This window comes from Stylophora pistillata, chromosome 7, assembly GCF_964205215.1.
Source record: "Stylophora pistillata chromosome 7, jaStyPist1.2, whole genome shotgun sequence".
Classification (NCBI taxonomy): Eukaryota; Metazoa; Cnidaria; class Anthozoa; order Scleractinia; family Pocilloporidae; genus Stylophora; species Stylophora pistillata.
The window spans coordinates 25006602-25023847 of record NC_142525.1 but is presented as its reverse complement, the minus strand read 5'-3'; the positions used below and the strand labels follow the sequence as shown (position 1 = coordinate 25023847).

Sequence of the window (17246 nt, the reverse complement as noted above, 5' to 3'; positions counted from 1 at the left end):
GGTTTATTTAACTGTATACGCAGGTGAATGAATCGTCCTTAAAACTTTTGGACTGATTTGCAGCGGTCCCTCTTGTTCCTGCAAATCTGCGCTTGAAAAAGTGATGGTAGGTGACAAGTTTCACTGGAATCTGACATAGACAGGCATGTGCAGTAGTTTTGACCTCAAATCCGCAAAAAATTTACTATCAACGAGCTATCCACCTTGCCACAAGTTCAGCCTAGTCATGTAGTCTGTGGTTTGCGTCTGGGTAGCAGGTCATGGACATGTGGAAAGTAAGCGGTAATGATCCATGTGACGAGGTCCCAGAACAGGCCCCCTCCAAGGCTTTGTTCTGTATTATATCATTATGAGATAAGTGAGTCGGCTGTAGCAGAATAAGAGGGGTGTTTCCTTTCGTGCCACTTTTCAGATTCTATGCACACTTGCCTCGTTCTAGCAGTGCACTTTGATAAAGTTTGAGGAGAATTGGAGATTCAACAAATCCCAACCATGTTTTGAGTGGAAGTTTGGTAAAATCTCAGAGCAGGATAGATTGCGAGATGCCGCTGAAAGGAACTTATGATAACTTGTAGAGTTGAGTGGACCTGGATACCTTGATTGTACCCTAAATCGGTTGGTAATATTCCAAAACTGGGCATGCTTCTTGCTTCGTTGCACTTTTGGGGAAAAAAATAAGAGGAAAGGCACAGGAAATAGAAGTGAAAACAAGAGAGTGAAAAAAAAAATGAAAAAGGAACGGTTATTGCAAGAGAAAAAAAAGAAAAAAGAGGCAATCAAAATTGAGACTTAAGCTATATGCATTGTCAAAAATATCGTTACATGTAGGGGAGAACATAGACATTTAATGTCACTGCTTTACTAACCACTTAATTTTGTACTGTTGAACATGATATGTTTGGATGAAATGGCAATTAATATAAGGCTTTTAAATATAATTGTTCTGAGGTCCTTTTTCACACATTTGATGTGGTGCCATAACCTTGATTGTGACAAAAATAATCCAATGATATCCGGCGCATCAGTAACAAATTTCCAGTTAACACGAGCTTGAGCTGAAGAGAATTTTCCCGTTTTAAGGGACTGGGACTTGTTAGGCCCAGGAGAACCGGAGATATTGATTTTTATGTGAGAAATCAACAAATCAACATGGCGCTGAACGATCGCTCGCACAAAATGTGGCCACGAATTCGCATTCTGTCAAGTATGAAACGTTGTGAATTCTAGAGCCTTTTTGTACAAATTTCCTCTGCTTTTAAGGTGCGTTTATCCACCAGTGCGGGCAATCTGTTGCCTTTTTTTTTCGCTGCATGCAATAATCGGCCGGTGCGGGTAATCGGCCGTGCGGGTAAACGGCCGGAAATTACGGTAAATGTCGATTTTAGCAATTTATTTTTTCATCGCGTGAAATGTAAGCAATGAAAAAAAAAAGCTAATTTGTAATGGCCATACCCCCAAGTCATCAGTGTTGTTTTGAAGCAGGTTGGCAAACAAAAAATTGCTTTTTTGACTCAGGGAACCCTTACACAAAAGTTTGGTGGGGAGAACAAACTTTGAAGATGTAAAAGCCATAGCACAAGTTTGGGTTTGTATAAACACTTTTGTGTTGTCCTGGTAAGGTCACTCTGACATTCATGCATTTTGTTTGCTTCAAATGAGGCATAAAGCAGCAAGGAAATTTGATTTTCCAGTAAATTCTGGTCGGTCTTAATTTTTTCAAGCTGATGTTTACAATAACCACATTTTTTGTCCTTACATACTAGACAAGTTGGGAGAAATGAAATCAACCAAGGGGATGTCACATCTTCACTCTATTGTAAAGGAATGGAAATTGTCTCAGTCACATCAGACAGAACAATGAGGATGGGCATGCATTGTCCTCAATATACACACATCTTCTTATCAAGATAAAATGACACTTCATGTGCATTTGGTGTCGCCAATATTGCTTGACCTTAAATGCATGGCTGCAAAGAGATAAGATAAGGATGGTATAGTAAAACTTGAAGGCTTCTCCAGATTGGCAAAGGAAGGACCTAAGTATATGAAAAAATTACACCAGCCATAAATATGGAACCTGCTAATTTTTTTTTGTTGAAAGATTTAAACATTTAGACAAGCCCTGTTGGAAATGAAATACCATGAATTAACAACTATTGGACGAGGTTGAGCAAAATATCGTGATTTGTCCGTGGCGAGCTGATCAATTATTTTTTATCAATTATTCAAATAATTGATTTGCGAGACACTGACAAATCACGATATTTTGCGATAACCCAGTTCAATAATTGTTTTATCGTTCGATCACCGCGTTTGTTTTCAATTTGTTTTGGGGAAGCGACAAGTGAATTTGTCTCCAAATTTTTTGGGGAAGCGGCAAGCGCGCACTGCTGCCAAAAATAAAATGGTTTCCTTCTCAGTTAAATAATTTATTCTGTCGACTTTAACTGCTAATTAACAAAATGTATGCCTTCGAATGGCTGAAACTTCCAGGAACAAGTTCACAGTCTTCAAGGATTTGAAATCCGAAAAAAAATGGAAAATGTATTCATTGATGAATTAGCTTTAACACCGTTGAAAGTGCAGTTATAAAAATTATTAACTGTCTGCTGCGTGTTAGATTGCTCAATACTTAGCTAATTTAGAATATGCTCTTCCTGAACCTGAGAGGCTGTGAGAATTGGTTGCGGTGCACTCTCAGCTACCAGGGGCGTAGCCAGAATTTTTCAAAAGGGGGGGGGGGTGACAGAGGCTACTCACCACTTACACCGCTCCTCTCCCACGTGTATCGGCGGGCTTAGTCGTATTCTCGCGGCATGAAGGCCAACATTAACTAAATACAAGAGCCGTTGACGAAAATACTTTACAAAAAATGAAATTTGAAAAAAGTGGGCTTTTGAACAATGGCTTTTACGGCCAAGATATTGTCATGGCATTTTCGCCACCTGAATATTGTAGGTTGTTTTCTCTAAAGAAGGCCTACCAAGGGGGGATCACAGGCACCCCAGGACCCCCCTGGCTACGCCCTTGGCTACAGGAGTCGAAGAGGTTGCTGTAATGGTTGTTACGGTCTTCTTGTTGTTGAACGATTCTGATAGTACACGCAAGAGCGACCACAAGAGCGTGGTTACTACTGCGCATGAGCAGAATATTATTTACAACAAAAACAGAGCTGGACGGTAGTACGCATGAGCAGACCATTATTTGTGGGCAGTTATTTGCAGGTCACGTGGTAGGCTCCCAGCCAATGAAAATGGGGAAAAAAATCCATTGAATGATAATGGTAATTATTGACACCATTAAGCACTGCATTATTTTTACTCACTAATTAAACCCTTCAAAATGTATCAGTTGGCTAAAATGTCAAGCTTCAACAACATGGGAGAAATTGCTCAAAAAATGCAAACTGATGTGAGATTTAACTTAATTTTCACAGGCAGCATCCTCATGCCTTCTAAGTTGGCAGGTGCACTTCTTTTCACCTCTTTGACATACTGGGTGATTCCTGTTTAGGTGCTCCTGATTTTCAGTTTAACAATAGCAAAATATTGTAGATATTCAACCTTTCATTGACAAGCATCCTATTCAGGGATGTAATGAAACTCCTTACAAGAAAACAGTTTAAATTTACAGGGATAGGAATCACTGAAAGCCACTTGGCTAAAGTAAAAACAGTCATTCTCTACCTCCTAATGATACAAACTTGTGCACGGTTATAAAAACCCATATCAAATATAAATTATACATATAAGAAAAGGTTTCCAAATACAGTCATAGTCAGGAAACAAAGTACAGAAACTGACTAGATTCTTTGGTATCATCATGAAAAGCTGAAATTCGACTACAACTCAAACTACCAGCTCATACTCAAGGATGAGTCCTAAAGTTATTGATAATTTGGACTCCAGTATAACTTAAAGTAGAGGTTTAAACTGGGTAATGGTGAAAAGATACAAACTAGGAAAAAAAATCTCAATGTTTGTAGTAAGTTGTTGAAAAATCTACAGTATTATCAGGGTTTTGATAAAATTCATAGTTACTTTAATTTCTTCTTATTTCACCCTTCCAACCAAGCATCAGAATGCATATTCTCCATACTGTGCTCTATACAAGCAGAATTTTTCTAACATTCGAGACTTTCTTTTATCAGTTGTTGATCATTTTGTTTATTCTGACTCACAATCATGAAGTTTTTTTCAGGGGTGATACTGTAAAGCAGATGCTAGTCACTCTTGAGAATTTAATGGTCAAGGAGGCTCTGAATCTTACAGAATGGAGTTTCTTTCATGAAATTTCTTATGTAATCATGGGGAATTGATTTTCTAATTATTATCTTGCCATGAACTGATATATCAAAGAGAGTTCAAAGTTCTCTGAAAAAGCTCTAAGGCCCGGTTCAGATGCCAATATTTTCATGAGCTGAACCCAATTCCTTGAATTTAGTACATGAAAAGATTGGCATCTGAATCAATTTGGAATGGCTATTTCAGTTTGGAACAGTTCACCCATTCTTTCTGCCTGGCTTGACCAAGAATTCTGCCTTCGTAACACCTTTGGAACAGCTCTGATTCAGATGCCATACTTTTCATGTGCCAATCTTAATGTGTAAATTATTAAAATGTATTTTGCAAGCAGTTTGACTGGCTTTAATGGAGATGTATTTGGAATGGCCAAAAAGAACAGCATCTGAATTAACAGGCGTGCTTTTGTTAATTTGAGTCAGTCCAAATTTGAATTGAGTTTGGCTCATGAAAAGTTTGGCATCTGAACTGGGCCTAAGCTACCTTAACCTAACCATAGTTTTCTGAAATGTGACAATATCATCACTTATATAATTGCTACAACGTGGACATTAATTTGATGACACTTGTGTCTGTTCAAACCACGGTCAGTGGTAAAACCTTTCCCACATTCTCTGCATTTGTATGGCATATTACCATGAAATGATCTGTTGTGATGCAACAGGCTGTCTCGGTGAGTAAAACATACATCACACTGGACACATTTGTAAGGTTTTACACCACTATGTTTCCTGAAGTGGGTATTCAAATTAGATGAAGAGTTAAAACATTTGTTGCACTGAGTACATTTGAAAGGCTTTTCACCAGTGTGAAGTCTGAGATGTGCTGTTAAGCTTGAGCAGTCATTAAATGACTTAGTGCAATGAGTACACTTGAAAGGTTTCAGGTCAGTGTGGATATTAGCATGGTGTCGCTGTAATTGAAACAAGGTACCAAAGGATTTGCTGCATTGAGTACAGTTGTGCCATTCCTTGAATTCTGAGTGTTCTAGTTTTAAGTGTTTTCTTAAGTTTCCATTCTGTGAGTAGCCTCTCTCACACAATGAACACTTGTATAGCTTTTGTTCACTATGAATACCCAAATGTAAGGTCAAATTGCGATGCTGTTTGAAACCTCTACTGCACAAATTACACTTGAATGGTTTCTCATCACCATGACTTGGCAGATGCCTTTCTAACTGTGACAGAGTTGGAAACTTTTTCTCGCACAGAGGACACTGCCTGGGTCTCCTTCGCCGGGAAGTATTAAAATGTTTATCACACTTCTTGCAATAGTTAGAGCCAGCATTACTTTTCACAAACTCACTGTTACAGTATGGACATTTTCCATTGTTGTTACATGTAACCTCGGCATGTACATTTAGGTGTTTCTGTAATTCAGATTTCAGCCTGAAAGAATTGTCACATTGAGTACATTTGTAAAGGTTTTTGCCAGTGTGTGTTCTCATATGTATTCTCAAATGTGATTTTGTTAGAAAACCTTTGTCACATTTACTACACTTGAAGGGCTTTTCACCAGTGTGTATTCTCATATGTATCCTTAAGTATGATTTTGTAAGAAAACCTTTGTCACATTGAGTACATTTGTGCGGTTTTTCACCAGTGTGTGTTTTCGCGTGTCGAGCCAACTTTGACTTGCACTTGAATGACTTATCACATTGTACACATTTGAAAGGTTTGTCCACCTCTGTCCTTGTCACTTCATTTTGATCATCCATGCTCTCCACTCTACCTTTGTTGATACCCTTTTAAAGAAAAATGTAATTGCTCATTAAAAAAATTCTTCCATGCTATTTTTATAAGTAATCACATACTTTTGAGTGCAATTTGAGATAAACCAGCTCTAGTAACTTTTTCAAAGGCTAACCAAATATTGCACAAGCCTATAGGGCAAGTTTAATTTGTTGTCTTTGAAAAATTTACACAAAATAAATTTGTATGATTACTTGTTAATAATAAACATGCAAAAATTTGACTCTGTTTTTCCTCTTAGCCATGTTTATGGTTCGCTGGTGCAGCTGCTTGCCTTTACATCGTTGTCAGAGTTGTCTGGGTTTTCCCAATCTGCTTCTAATTTTTAAACTTTATGTCAGAAATAATTGAGTGTTTGCCCTCTTTCTCTGATAAAATTGTTTAATGGCAATTAACCAGTCCACGAGGGCTTCATATCATGCTCGTGAGTTAATTCCTGTCTTAAGAAAATATTGTTACGGCGTAATCCAGGCGGCACGCGCCAAGATTGCGATTTTAGAATCACGCTTGAGGTCCACGAGGATATCAAGATGAACAAGCATGTGGTGGTGAAAAATTCGAATCATATACAGTAAGCAACATTTCAGCAGATCAACGAGAGAGAGATCCGAAATATAAGAGTAAATTTACAGTTAATTGATCCATTAACATCGTACCAGGGATGAGAGATTTTTCAACTTTGGTTACATCCGTTCCTGGCCGAGATACTCGCAGTCCTCGCTGAACACTCGTTAGACACGCATTTAGTTAGTATGTCATGTAAGATAACGTTTATGTCTATAGTTACACGAAAGGCCTCTCTTCCAAAGGCTTCATTCAAACCACGTGACCATATTAAGCTGTAGATGTTTAGGTAATTTGACTAAGAACCTCTTCAGCCTCTACATTCCTCTTCTTTACAGAAATCACTTTTGCATGCAGTGCGGTAGCTGATTATTTTTCCTGACAACTGATTTACTCAGAATGAACTTCAGTTGGTTTATTTCACCCTAACCATCAAGGCTGGTGTAATTGGGGTTTGTTCAAAGGTGGGTTTAGATAACCCAGGGTTAGTGTGAAATCTGATTTCAGATCTGAAAGCTTGAAAAGAAAATTCAGTATAATTCTTTGTGCTTAGAATTTGATTGATGGATGCCTTAAAAATAGTAGAGAAAGTTATCCCAAAAAGGCTTTTGAACAAATTATGGAATAATGGTAAAGAAACCCAGATTAAAATTTAACCTTTGGTTTAAGCACTAATTGGCTTTTGAAAAACTGGGCCCATAGCAATTGATCAAACAAACCTTTGGCTCAATCTCCTTATTTCTTAGTTCATGTTTTTTTGGGGGGAGGGGGGGAGGGGTGGAGGAGCACAACCCTTCTTTCTAAACAGCCATTGATCATGGAGCCTAGAAAAAAAAAATTCCATATAAAAAAATCTTTCAAAAAAGGAGATATTTTCCTTTTTTAAGATGGATGTCGGTCCCAGTCTCACCCAGATACCAGGGTTTTAATAACTTTTGCAGGGCTCGACACTAACAGTGGCCCACTAGCCACAGACTAGTAGAAATTTGGTTTAGGCTAGTGGTTTTCGATTTCCACTAGCCAGTTTGGCTAGTAAACAAACTGAAATTGTCTTCGTCTTACCATCTAAGATTTCACTAGCCACTTCGCTAGTAGTTGAATAGTTAGTGTTGAGCCCTGCTTTCGGTATTAGAGGCTGCTAAAGGTGTAAGAGCTTGTGGTGCCTTAAGATAGGATCCAAATATGAGAGGGTTCTCACAGGCTAAACAAACAGAAGTAAGAGGTCTTACAGGCTGTGGTAGACCAATGCTAACTGGCTTGTATAGAAAGCCTGCAGAAATCAACTGGTTCAAACCAAAAATCTTAAGTTGCAAACTAAATAAGCTAAGCTCAGGCTGTGAAATTCAAAATCTACCAATGTCCTCCCATTTAGCAACTCAACTGGAACACACTCTGATAATAGCAGACAGTTTATGTGAGGAGTTGATACCAACAAAATAGCATAATTTCTTTTTGACTGAGGAAAAACTATAACCACACATTTTCATCTTAGGAGGCATTTCACCTCTCCTCTTAAAAAAAAAGACCCTCTTCCTTTCCCCGAAAAAGAAGAAAACTTCAATTGGATATTCCTCCAAGTTATGTCTAGTTATACAGTATGAGTTAGGAATACACTGACCCCTGAGAGTGACTAATTTTCTCCTTACAAGAGTGACTAACATCTAATTTCTACTTACAATATCACCCCTGAATCAAGCATAAAGGTCACAAGAATAAAGGAAATGATCACCAACTAAAGAAGCTCTTGATTGTTAAACAAGGTCTCCTTGTTAGCACCTTACAAAACTTATAGGTAACAGTATGGAGAATATGCACACTGATGTTGGGTATAAAAAGTTAAATTTCACTGACAAGAAGGAAATATTTTGTGAGCCACAGCATTCATATCTAGTCTCTATTCTAGGATTGCTTGGAGCTTCAGGGTATAGAATTGTATAGAATAACACAGTTGAGACTTCCTTGCGAAATTTAAGATTATAATACTTTGTAAACAACAAAAATTGTTTAATACCATTAACCTATTATTACAACTGCAACAAAACACATTATGTTCCATTCAAGTTCTCTCTCTAGATTAAGTATGGTAAACTACGGATAAAGATATCAGTAACACACAACAAAAACTGATCAATACCATTAAGCCAACGACTGTTGTTACAACTGCAACAAAACACTTACATCATGTTCCATTCAAGTTCTCTCTTTAAATTAAGTATGGTAAACTACGAATAAAGCTAATATACAACAAAAACTGACCAATACTATTAACCCAAAGACTATTTTTACAACTGCAACAAAACACTATAATTAAGTTCCATTCTAGTTTTCTCTATGAATTAAGTATGGTAAACTATGGATAAAGCTAATATGCCAATTAAAAGCTTCAACATTACCCCTGGGCAACTCATGAGCATTCAAAAGAAAATATCAAATCCAGTGTTTAGGTGGGGGGCATTTGAACAATATTTTGGTGGGGGGGGGGGGGGGATTTGAAGAAACCAATCTTCAAAAGTTCAAATGCTTAGTGGGGGTTGCCAGGGGAGGGGGGTTGAAACTTTAAATTGATTAACAATGCATAAACAACACAAAAATATGATAACAATGGCACATGAAATAGAAGATATCATTCAGTTATCCCCTCAAAGTCTGAAATGTGTGATTTGAATTTTACTCTTATTGATTAACATAATTATCAGCTACTAGCAAATATTGAAAAGATAATTACCCAGTTAGGTTATAACTAAAAAAAAGTGTTAACCCTCTAACTCCCAAGACCTGATTATCAATTCCCTTCTCTGGCAGCTTCACATTTCTTTGTAAATAATTTATTAGTTACAAGAATTCAAGATAACAACTTCTACCTGATAAGTTTGAGTATTCTCATTACCTGTTTACGGGAAAATGTATCGATGATGTAAAGACAAGTTACATTTTAATCACTTCTGCTTGCTAAAGGGTTAAATGGCCAGTCATTGATACAACACAACCACTCCCATAGACATACACGTGCAAGAAAAGTTAGTAACAGGCCAGAATATTCAAGACATCATCGAAACAAATACAAAGCACAGCTCATGTGTGCTTAGACTACCATCAATAGGTAAGCCTTTGTTTAATCAAATATTCAATAGATAATTACCCAATTACTATCATTGAATCAAACACTACAGAATAATAAAAAACATCTGCAAACAACTTGAAAAGAACTCTTAACTTACAGCTGCACTTGACACTAATGAAAAAAACTGACTGTTGTTAAATTCTCAGATGTGCTACAGTATGTGAGAAAATTGGTAGACACCCATATTCATGTTGACAACTTTCTTGAAAGAAGCATCAAGAAATGAAATTTAAAATCAACTGCATCTCCCTAACAGAGTCTGTCATAAGTTATAGCAACAAAACTATAAATTTAACCAAATGATGGTGATCGAGTTCTCATGACTCATAGTATTTTCACTGAATGAACATAATGTTACCATTTTTGCAGGGTGGTTGGCAGTTAAAACATCAGGGTGACCTTAGGGAAGTCCCCACATGTCCAAACATTACAAAAAGCCAATATTGTATGATCACAGAGAACAAACCGCAACATCATCTAGGGGGAGGAAGGAGTAAAAGTATAAAGGGCATTACTGAAAAAATGTTGGTACACTATTCCAGAATACTGCGCTCTTGGTATTAATTTTCTGGGCCCCAAGCTCAATTTTTTTTCAAATTTGTCATTTTGAGGATTTAAGTCTTAAAACTTGTTACCAGGATTAAAAGTTTGGCTGTCAAATAACAATACTGCTTTGTGCAATATCATATGAAATGCTGAGCCACTGACCTGTTTAGCACACTGCTTCTCTTTGGAGTAAGCAGTACAGCTGGCAGTTGTCTTTGGAGATTCAAGTGACGCCTGATGGCGGCAAATTTGAAAGTGAATAATCAAAGAAAAAAAAAGGGGTATGAGCAATATTTTGAGAAAATTCTTGTCCTACTTGACTTCAGACCTTAACCCTTTAACTTACTCATGTGATCATGTAACTTCACCCTACAGTTTTAGTTTAGTTTTAGTTTAATTCATTCACCACAGGAATGGCAGGAGAAAGGAACAGAACTTTCGTTCCAATTGACACCTAACCCCTTTATTACCCACCCATCCCACCCCGGGGAGGACATCCATCACACAGTAATCTCGTGTGTGGGAAATTCACGTCTCCTACCCCAGCCCTGCAAGAGACGGGTCCTCCATTTATCATCCCTATCTGAGAAGACTAGAAAGTCTAACCATTTGCAGATATTATTACAAAAGGCAGCACTTTCTTCTCAGTTAATTAAAGACTCTGAGTGTTGGTCCGGCCGGATTTGAACTCATGACCTCCTGCACAACAGTCCAGCACTCTACCAATTGAGCTAACCAGGAGGCGGTTAGGAGGCTATAAATCCAATAATTTATGTCAATTTGAAAATAGGTTATGAGAAGAGACATACTCATCAGCTAGAGGATGTCATTGATAATGATATAACACTAAATTCTCCCTGCTTATTTACAAGGAAATGTATAGTGGTCAGAGAGAGAATTGCATATTGGATCTTAGGGGTTGAAGAGTTCATCAATTGTGTTATGAAAGTGCATCATTTTGCTACCCCGCTACCAAAAAAGGCTGCACACCCTAAAGACCTGGTTGTTAAAATTTGTCTTGCCATCATGGCAAGGGGTTATTAGGCACGGTAATACTTAGAAACTACGCTTTTTGCATTCCATGTTTGTACATGTGGTAAAGAATTCCACACACATCATTAAAAAATTCCCCGCACATCCAACAGGTAAACTTCTCTCTGTCTTCTTTAGAGAGTTCTTTACACTTGTGTCGTTTAAATCCCCTCTCAGTTTGAAAACCTTGCTTGCACTGGCTGCACTGAAAGGTCTTGCGTCCACAGCATGACCTTCTATGACGTGATACGTAATTACTTGTAGCAAAACACTTGTCACATTTATGGCATTTATAACGTTTCTCCCCAGTGTGTGTCCTTAGATGTATTCTCAACTCAGTAGACTGATTAAAACCCTTATCACAGTATGTACAGTTGTGTGGCTTCAAGCCAGCATGATTCCACAGGTGTGCTTCGACATGTGATGACCGGCTTAAGTATGTGTCACACTGAGGGCATTTAAAAGGTTTCTCACCAGTGTGGCACCTGAAATGCTCTTTTAAGTTTGATGACCTTCTAAAGCATTTATCACAATGGGTGCATTTGTGTGGTCTCTCACCGCTGTGAATGATGTGATGCCTTTTTAAATCACTTGAGTAAACAAAGCTCTTATCACACTGTGTACATTTGTATGGCCTCTCACTGCTATGAATCCTTAATTGATGCATTTTCAGATACCTTGAGTGAACAAAGCTCTTATTACACTGTGTACATTTGTATGGCCTCTCACCACTATGAATCCTTAAGTGACTTCTTAAACTTGAAGCCCCGCTCAACTTTTTACCACAGTTAGGACATTTGATGAGTTTTCTTGCAGGTTTGTGTGAAGTGCCCATAACCTGTTTAGCCAAACTGTTAAAAACAAGAGAAAATAGTCAGTGACAATATAGCAGACAAAAAAAAAAAAAAAAAAATAGCCTTTAACTCCACATCAAAAATTCTGGATTCAAATGATAGTGGGAGTAACTGAGAACCCTAGTTGTAGAGGGTTGCTCCTCCTATGCCAGGGAGAGTAGCAATAAATTAATATATCTTATTAGATGTTTTGTTGTGTAGTATCACTGAGTAATTTTATAGGTTGTGCTATATTTTTGATGAGCCTGTAGGGCGAGTCAAAATACAAATAACGAGTAAAAATACTCAGCGATACTACACAACAAAATGACAAATAAGTCATTTATTACCCAACGTACATGCCAAATCATTAGTTCAGTGTGGGTGAATTTTGTGGTTATTTATTTATGGGGACTATATGACAGAGGTATGCCAAGCAGGATGAAATTGGCTCTGTCTTTTCTTCAATAAATGATAAAATTCCATTGTCATCCAGCTGTTTTTCTTTGTTCAATTTATCTAATAAATTTGTATTAATATTTTAGTTGTCTGCCATTTTTTTTCATAACTTCAATCCAATTTGTCACTTGCACGATGCAAGAAAACCTGTCTAACTGGTTCTCTGGAGTACAAATACCATGTGATACTTATACTTGTTTTGGGCATTATTTGTACACTACTGAGTATAGTTGGATAATGTGCATCATTCATCAAGCTTGAGGTCCAGATGGATGGAGATTGCCCAAGTTCTTTTTTGGCATTTTTATGGACCTTGACTTTGTCTGAGTCCTAAGAGAGACTGATGCCAATATCCAGCTTTTTGACCAACCAAGCTTGGTTGATGGAGGATTTTAATCCTGTAGCAAAAAGACTTGGTTTTAATATTGGTCGGTGTAAAACTCAGACTGCGGACTGCAGACCGGGGGTAAAATGCAGACTGCAGACTGCAAACCAGGGGTAAAATGCAGACTGAGGGTAAAATATTAATAATAAAAAAAACGAGTCTTAAGGATGAAATACGGAGTGTTCGTACCCGTAAAATAATGTCATGTCAGGACTCACGAGACACACAAAGGCTGCTTCATGCAGTACAAAAGTCACGTTGTCCCCAAGTCACATGGCACTATAAAATGTTGGAAAACGATGACGATGATCTCATGGTAATTTTCAATAATTTGCGTTAATGTCTTTCACAAACTATGCTTGATACCTACAAGTATACCTTGCCTTGTTGTTGTGCTGTCGTGTTTTGCTTGCCTTGTCTTCCAAACAATTCCAACCGAAGGCCATATGAAGAATTTGAACGCTGGAAGAGTTACTCGGTCCCAGACCTATTTGCGAAAGTACAATTCAAAATGGCCGATATGTAAACAAAGGTAAGATGCATTGCATTACGATCAGTTTGGGTGCTTTTGGGAAACTTGGTTCAACAAAATGTGGAGTTCAAGAACTCGAGGTTGATAATATGTTTGACTAAGGTGAATAAACACCTTTTGGTTTGAGTTTTTGGGATTTTGAAAAAAAACAATTACGCGTGTGGGTAGGAACACTCCCAAGTCTTGTTTTTTATTATTGATATAATTTTATTTTACCCTCAGTCTGCATTTTAACCCTGGTCTGCAGTCTGCAGTCTTCATTTTACCCTCAGTCTGCATTTTACCCCCAGTCTGCAGTCCGAAGTCTGCAGTCCGCAGTCTGCAGTCGGCAGTCCGCAGTCTACGTTTTACACTGACCGATTCACGAAAGCACAATTCAAAATACCCGACATGTAAACAAAGGTAAGATGCATAGTATTACAATCAGTTTGGGCACTTTTGGGAAACTTGGTTCAACAAAAATGGGGAGTTCAAGAACTCGAGGTTCATAATATGTTTGACTAAGGCGAATAAATGCCATTTGGTTTGAGTTTCTGGGATTTTGAAAAAAAAAATTGCGGGTACGAGTAGGAACACTCCCAAGTCTTGTTTTTTATTATTAATATTTTGTTTTACCCTCAGTCTGCATTTTACCCCTGGTCTGCAGTCTGCATTTTACCCTCAGTCTACATTTTACCCTCAGTCTGCATTTTACCCTCAGTCTGCATTTTACCTCCAGTCTGCAGTCCGCAGTCTGTGTTTTACACTGACCGTTTTTAATATTAATAAAAATTGACTTGTTTATTTGGAGAGCCAACTGTGTTTGTAGCACAATAAACCCATCATCATCATCATCATCAATCCTTTTCATGCCCCGTAGCACATAGGGCCTTCACAGAGCTTTTCCACTCCTCTCGATTGGTTGCTGCTGTCTACACCTCCTCCCTTGACCTCCAACCTGCCTCTTGCCTTTCTTTCTCAACTGTACGTCTCCAAGTGGTTTTTGGTCTTCCCCTTCTCCTTTTACCTTCTGGCGCCCAGCTCATAGCAACATTGCAATCATTATTACGATCTTTCCTAAGAATATGACCAATCATTTTCCATCTACGAGACATCACTTCCGCACTCAGTGGCTTCATGCCTGCCCTTTCCAGTAGCTCTTTGGTGCTGACATCGTCTTGCCATCGGATTCGGAGGATCTTTCGTAGGCACCTATTATGGAATACATTCACTGCTTTATCATCTCCTTTGTTCATCTTTCATGTCTCAGATCCATAGAGTAACACTGGCACTACTAGAGTTTTATACAGCCTCAGTTTTGTTTTCTTCAAGATGTTATTAGAGATCCAGATCTTCCTTAGTTTGTTAAAGGCACCTCTGGCTTTTGATAACCTGTTTTTCAAGTCCTTCATACCACCACCCTCTCTACAAACTTTGGCCCCCAAGTATACGAACTCATCGACATCTTCAATATCCTGTCCATTGATTATGATCTTTTCTTGGTTCTTTGCATTGATCCTCATCGCTTTTGTCTATTCTTTGTTGATTTTGAGTCCCACCTGTCTGGCCTCTTCATCCAGCCTTGTTGTTTTATCCTGAATCTGCTGCTTGGTAGATGAGAGCAGGACTATATCATACGCAAAGTCCAGGTCATCCAGTTTTGATGTAAACTTCCACCTAATACCATTTTCACCACTGCCAACTGCTCTTTGCATTACCCAATCCATAACAATCAAGAACAAAAATCCTGACATATTACATCCTTGTTTTACACTAGTTTTAATGTCAAACCACTCACATGTTTCCCCCTGGTCTTCTACAGCACAGTTGAAGTCGTCATAAAATACTCTTACCATTTTCACGATCTTCTCCGGGATTCCATACTTGGCCATTATCACCCACAGACTTTCTCGGTGGATAGAGTCAAAAGCTTTTTCAAAGTCTATAAACCAAATAATAAACCCAAATGACTCCTAAATGTTTCCTTTGTTTTGACTTCATCTGTTGCTTTTTGCAACATCGCTGACATTGCCGAAAAATTACATACTTTGTTATTCCCACAATTTTTTTCTTATTGCATAGGATCAAACTGGGCAATCCTGTGTGGGAAAGAAAAGCCCATCTTGCCTGCTTACTAAGACAATCACAACACAGGATTGGCTCAATATTGCCCAAGGGCTCTGCCAGCTATAAAATAATCCCATGACTGCCCTCACCTCTTAATTTCACTGCCGCAGGCTGAATTATTCTGGAGAAATATGGGCTTTTTCTTAGAATTTTTTTTTTTAGAATTGTCTCTATATCAATGCGTGACTCGACGATGTTTCCTTACGGCTCAAAGAAAAGGGATGTTATTCACGCGGTTTATGGGATATTTATTGTATAATTACGTCTTCGATCTCTGGCCATGTAACGAGCTTTAGGTCAGATCAGAAGCTTATGACCTGTAAGGTTAACAGCCGTCTGGTTAGATATAAGGTTTGATCAGTGTAAAAAGGTCAGAAAGCGGCCGCAGATTCGAAGTTTGTGTCCAAGGAATGGAGACAAAACCTTTACTATGTGAGAATAGCCAGTAATTTATCGGGACAAAAGTAATCTAAGACTGAGCTGGGAGTAAATAATTAAAGCGACTAGAAACCCACTAAGGGTCAGGCAAAAAGCTCGCTCTTTTAAACGGCAAAAGTATTGATTTTAGCACAGATTGAAGTATTATAGAGCGCCTTCACCGAATCCTTTCCATTAGAACATTAATAATACTTCAAGATATAGATCTTTCTACTTACCTTACGAGAAGAACTTTGGTGGGAACAAAAGTGCTGAGGGCTCCGTAGCGCAAACAAATCCGAAGATATACTGGACTGCGAATGAAAACCGCGCCAAATGGCAAACGGGACACCATATATTATCTTACATCAAAGGCCAACTTGATAAGTCAAGCAAACTAGAAATGGGGTTGACAGTTAGAATCTTTGCACGACATATATAACCGGAGCATAGATCACAGCAAGTAACCTGTATCGTCATCCATATGGAGAATAGAGAAACGAAGGAGAAGTAATGAGGAAGATAGCACTCGAACAGTATTTTTAATCCCAGATCCGATCCCTCGAACAAACCCAACACTATTTTTACATACACACGAATATGCCAAACAAATCATCTACATACACACGAATATCTTTACAAAACCAATGGTATTATTTAAAATTGGCAAAGATGATTGCTCTGCTGTGAATGAGACGCCTATTCCATTTCGTGCACTTAATCTTGTTCCATCAGATTCAGAAATGATCTCCTTGTGAACGTTCTGAACATCAATCATCTACATATATTTCTCGAGCATCATCAGCTGCGGTCAGGAGACGAACAAGGTAAATGATCACTAGCTTACAGTGCAGGCGTATCATTAGGGCGAGCTGATGACACAAGCTCGCGATCGTTCATTTGACCGGCTATGTTTGTTAAGGGTAGATTGCATTTGGGGGATAGGGTGGGGAAGGCAAGAATAACTCACCCCCTCCCTCTCCTTTCTTTCGACCGTCGCTTATACCCCCTGGTACAAATTTCTTTTTCTCCTTAGCCTTCCGCAGCTGTAAAAATATCTGAGAAAGTAGGTAGTAGATATCTGCACTTCAGACAGGACATTCTCTTTGACACTGGCAATAGGGGGAAGGCGTTACCTTCTTAATCTTGGCCACCTTCCCCCCCCCCCCCCACTAGACTCCTGCAACATTGTGATGTCT

The 17246-nt window shown here is 38.4% G+C and overlaps 1 protein-coding gene and 1 long non-coding RNA gene across 2 annotated transcripts; one reads left to right on the top strand and one right to left on the bottom strand.

Moving 5' to 3' along the window:
• The first annotated feature begins 1135 nt into the window (after positions 1 to 1135).
• On the top strand, positions 1136 to 3379 carry LOC148727218 (uncharacterized). The gene is made up of 3 exons (XR_015989892.1): positions 1136 to 1260; positions 1516 to 1585; positions 1764 to 3379. It is a non-coding gene; the product is annotated as an uncharacterized LOC148727218 (long non-coding RNA).
• A 169-nt stretch (positions 3380 to 3548) lies between these two features.
• On the bottom strand, positions 3549 to 17187 carry LOC111320470 (uncharacterized). Its single transcript, XM_088726454.1, has 7 exons — positions 16287 to 17187; positions 15302 to 15445; positions 13371 to 13479; positions 11351 to 12166; positions 10825 to 10831; positions 10446 to 10517; positions 3549 to 6045 (listed from the first exon to the last, which is right to left on the bottom strand). The coding sequence occupies exons 2-7, from the start codon at positions 15393 to 15395 to the stop codon at positions 4828 to 4830; spliced, it is 2316 nt and encodes a 771-aa protein (XP_088582580.1). The 5' UTR covers positions 15396 to 15445; positions 16287 to 17187; the 3' UTR covers positions 3549 to 4827.
• Between the last annotated feature and the right edge of the window lie 59 nt (positions 17188 to 17246).

Excerpts from the sequence above, each read along its gene's own strand:
- LOC111320470 (XM_088726454.1), bottom strand. The coding sequence starts at position 15,395 with ATGGCCAAGTATGGAATCCCGGAGAAGATCGTGAAAATGGTAAGAGTA. Across the intron at positions 12,167-13,370 it reads CAGCACAACAACAAGGCAAG|TTTGGCTAAACAGGTTATGG; the intron begins GTATACTTGTAG and ends TGTTTTTAACAG. Across the intron at positions 6,046-10,445 it reads AGAAGCAGTGTGCTAAACAG|GGTATCAACAAAGGTAGAGT; the intron begins GTCAGTGGCTCA and ends TTTCTTTAAAAG.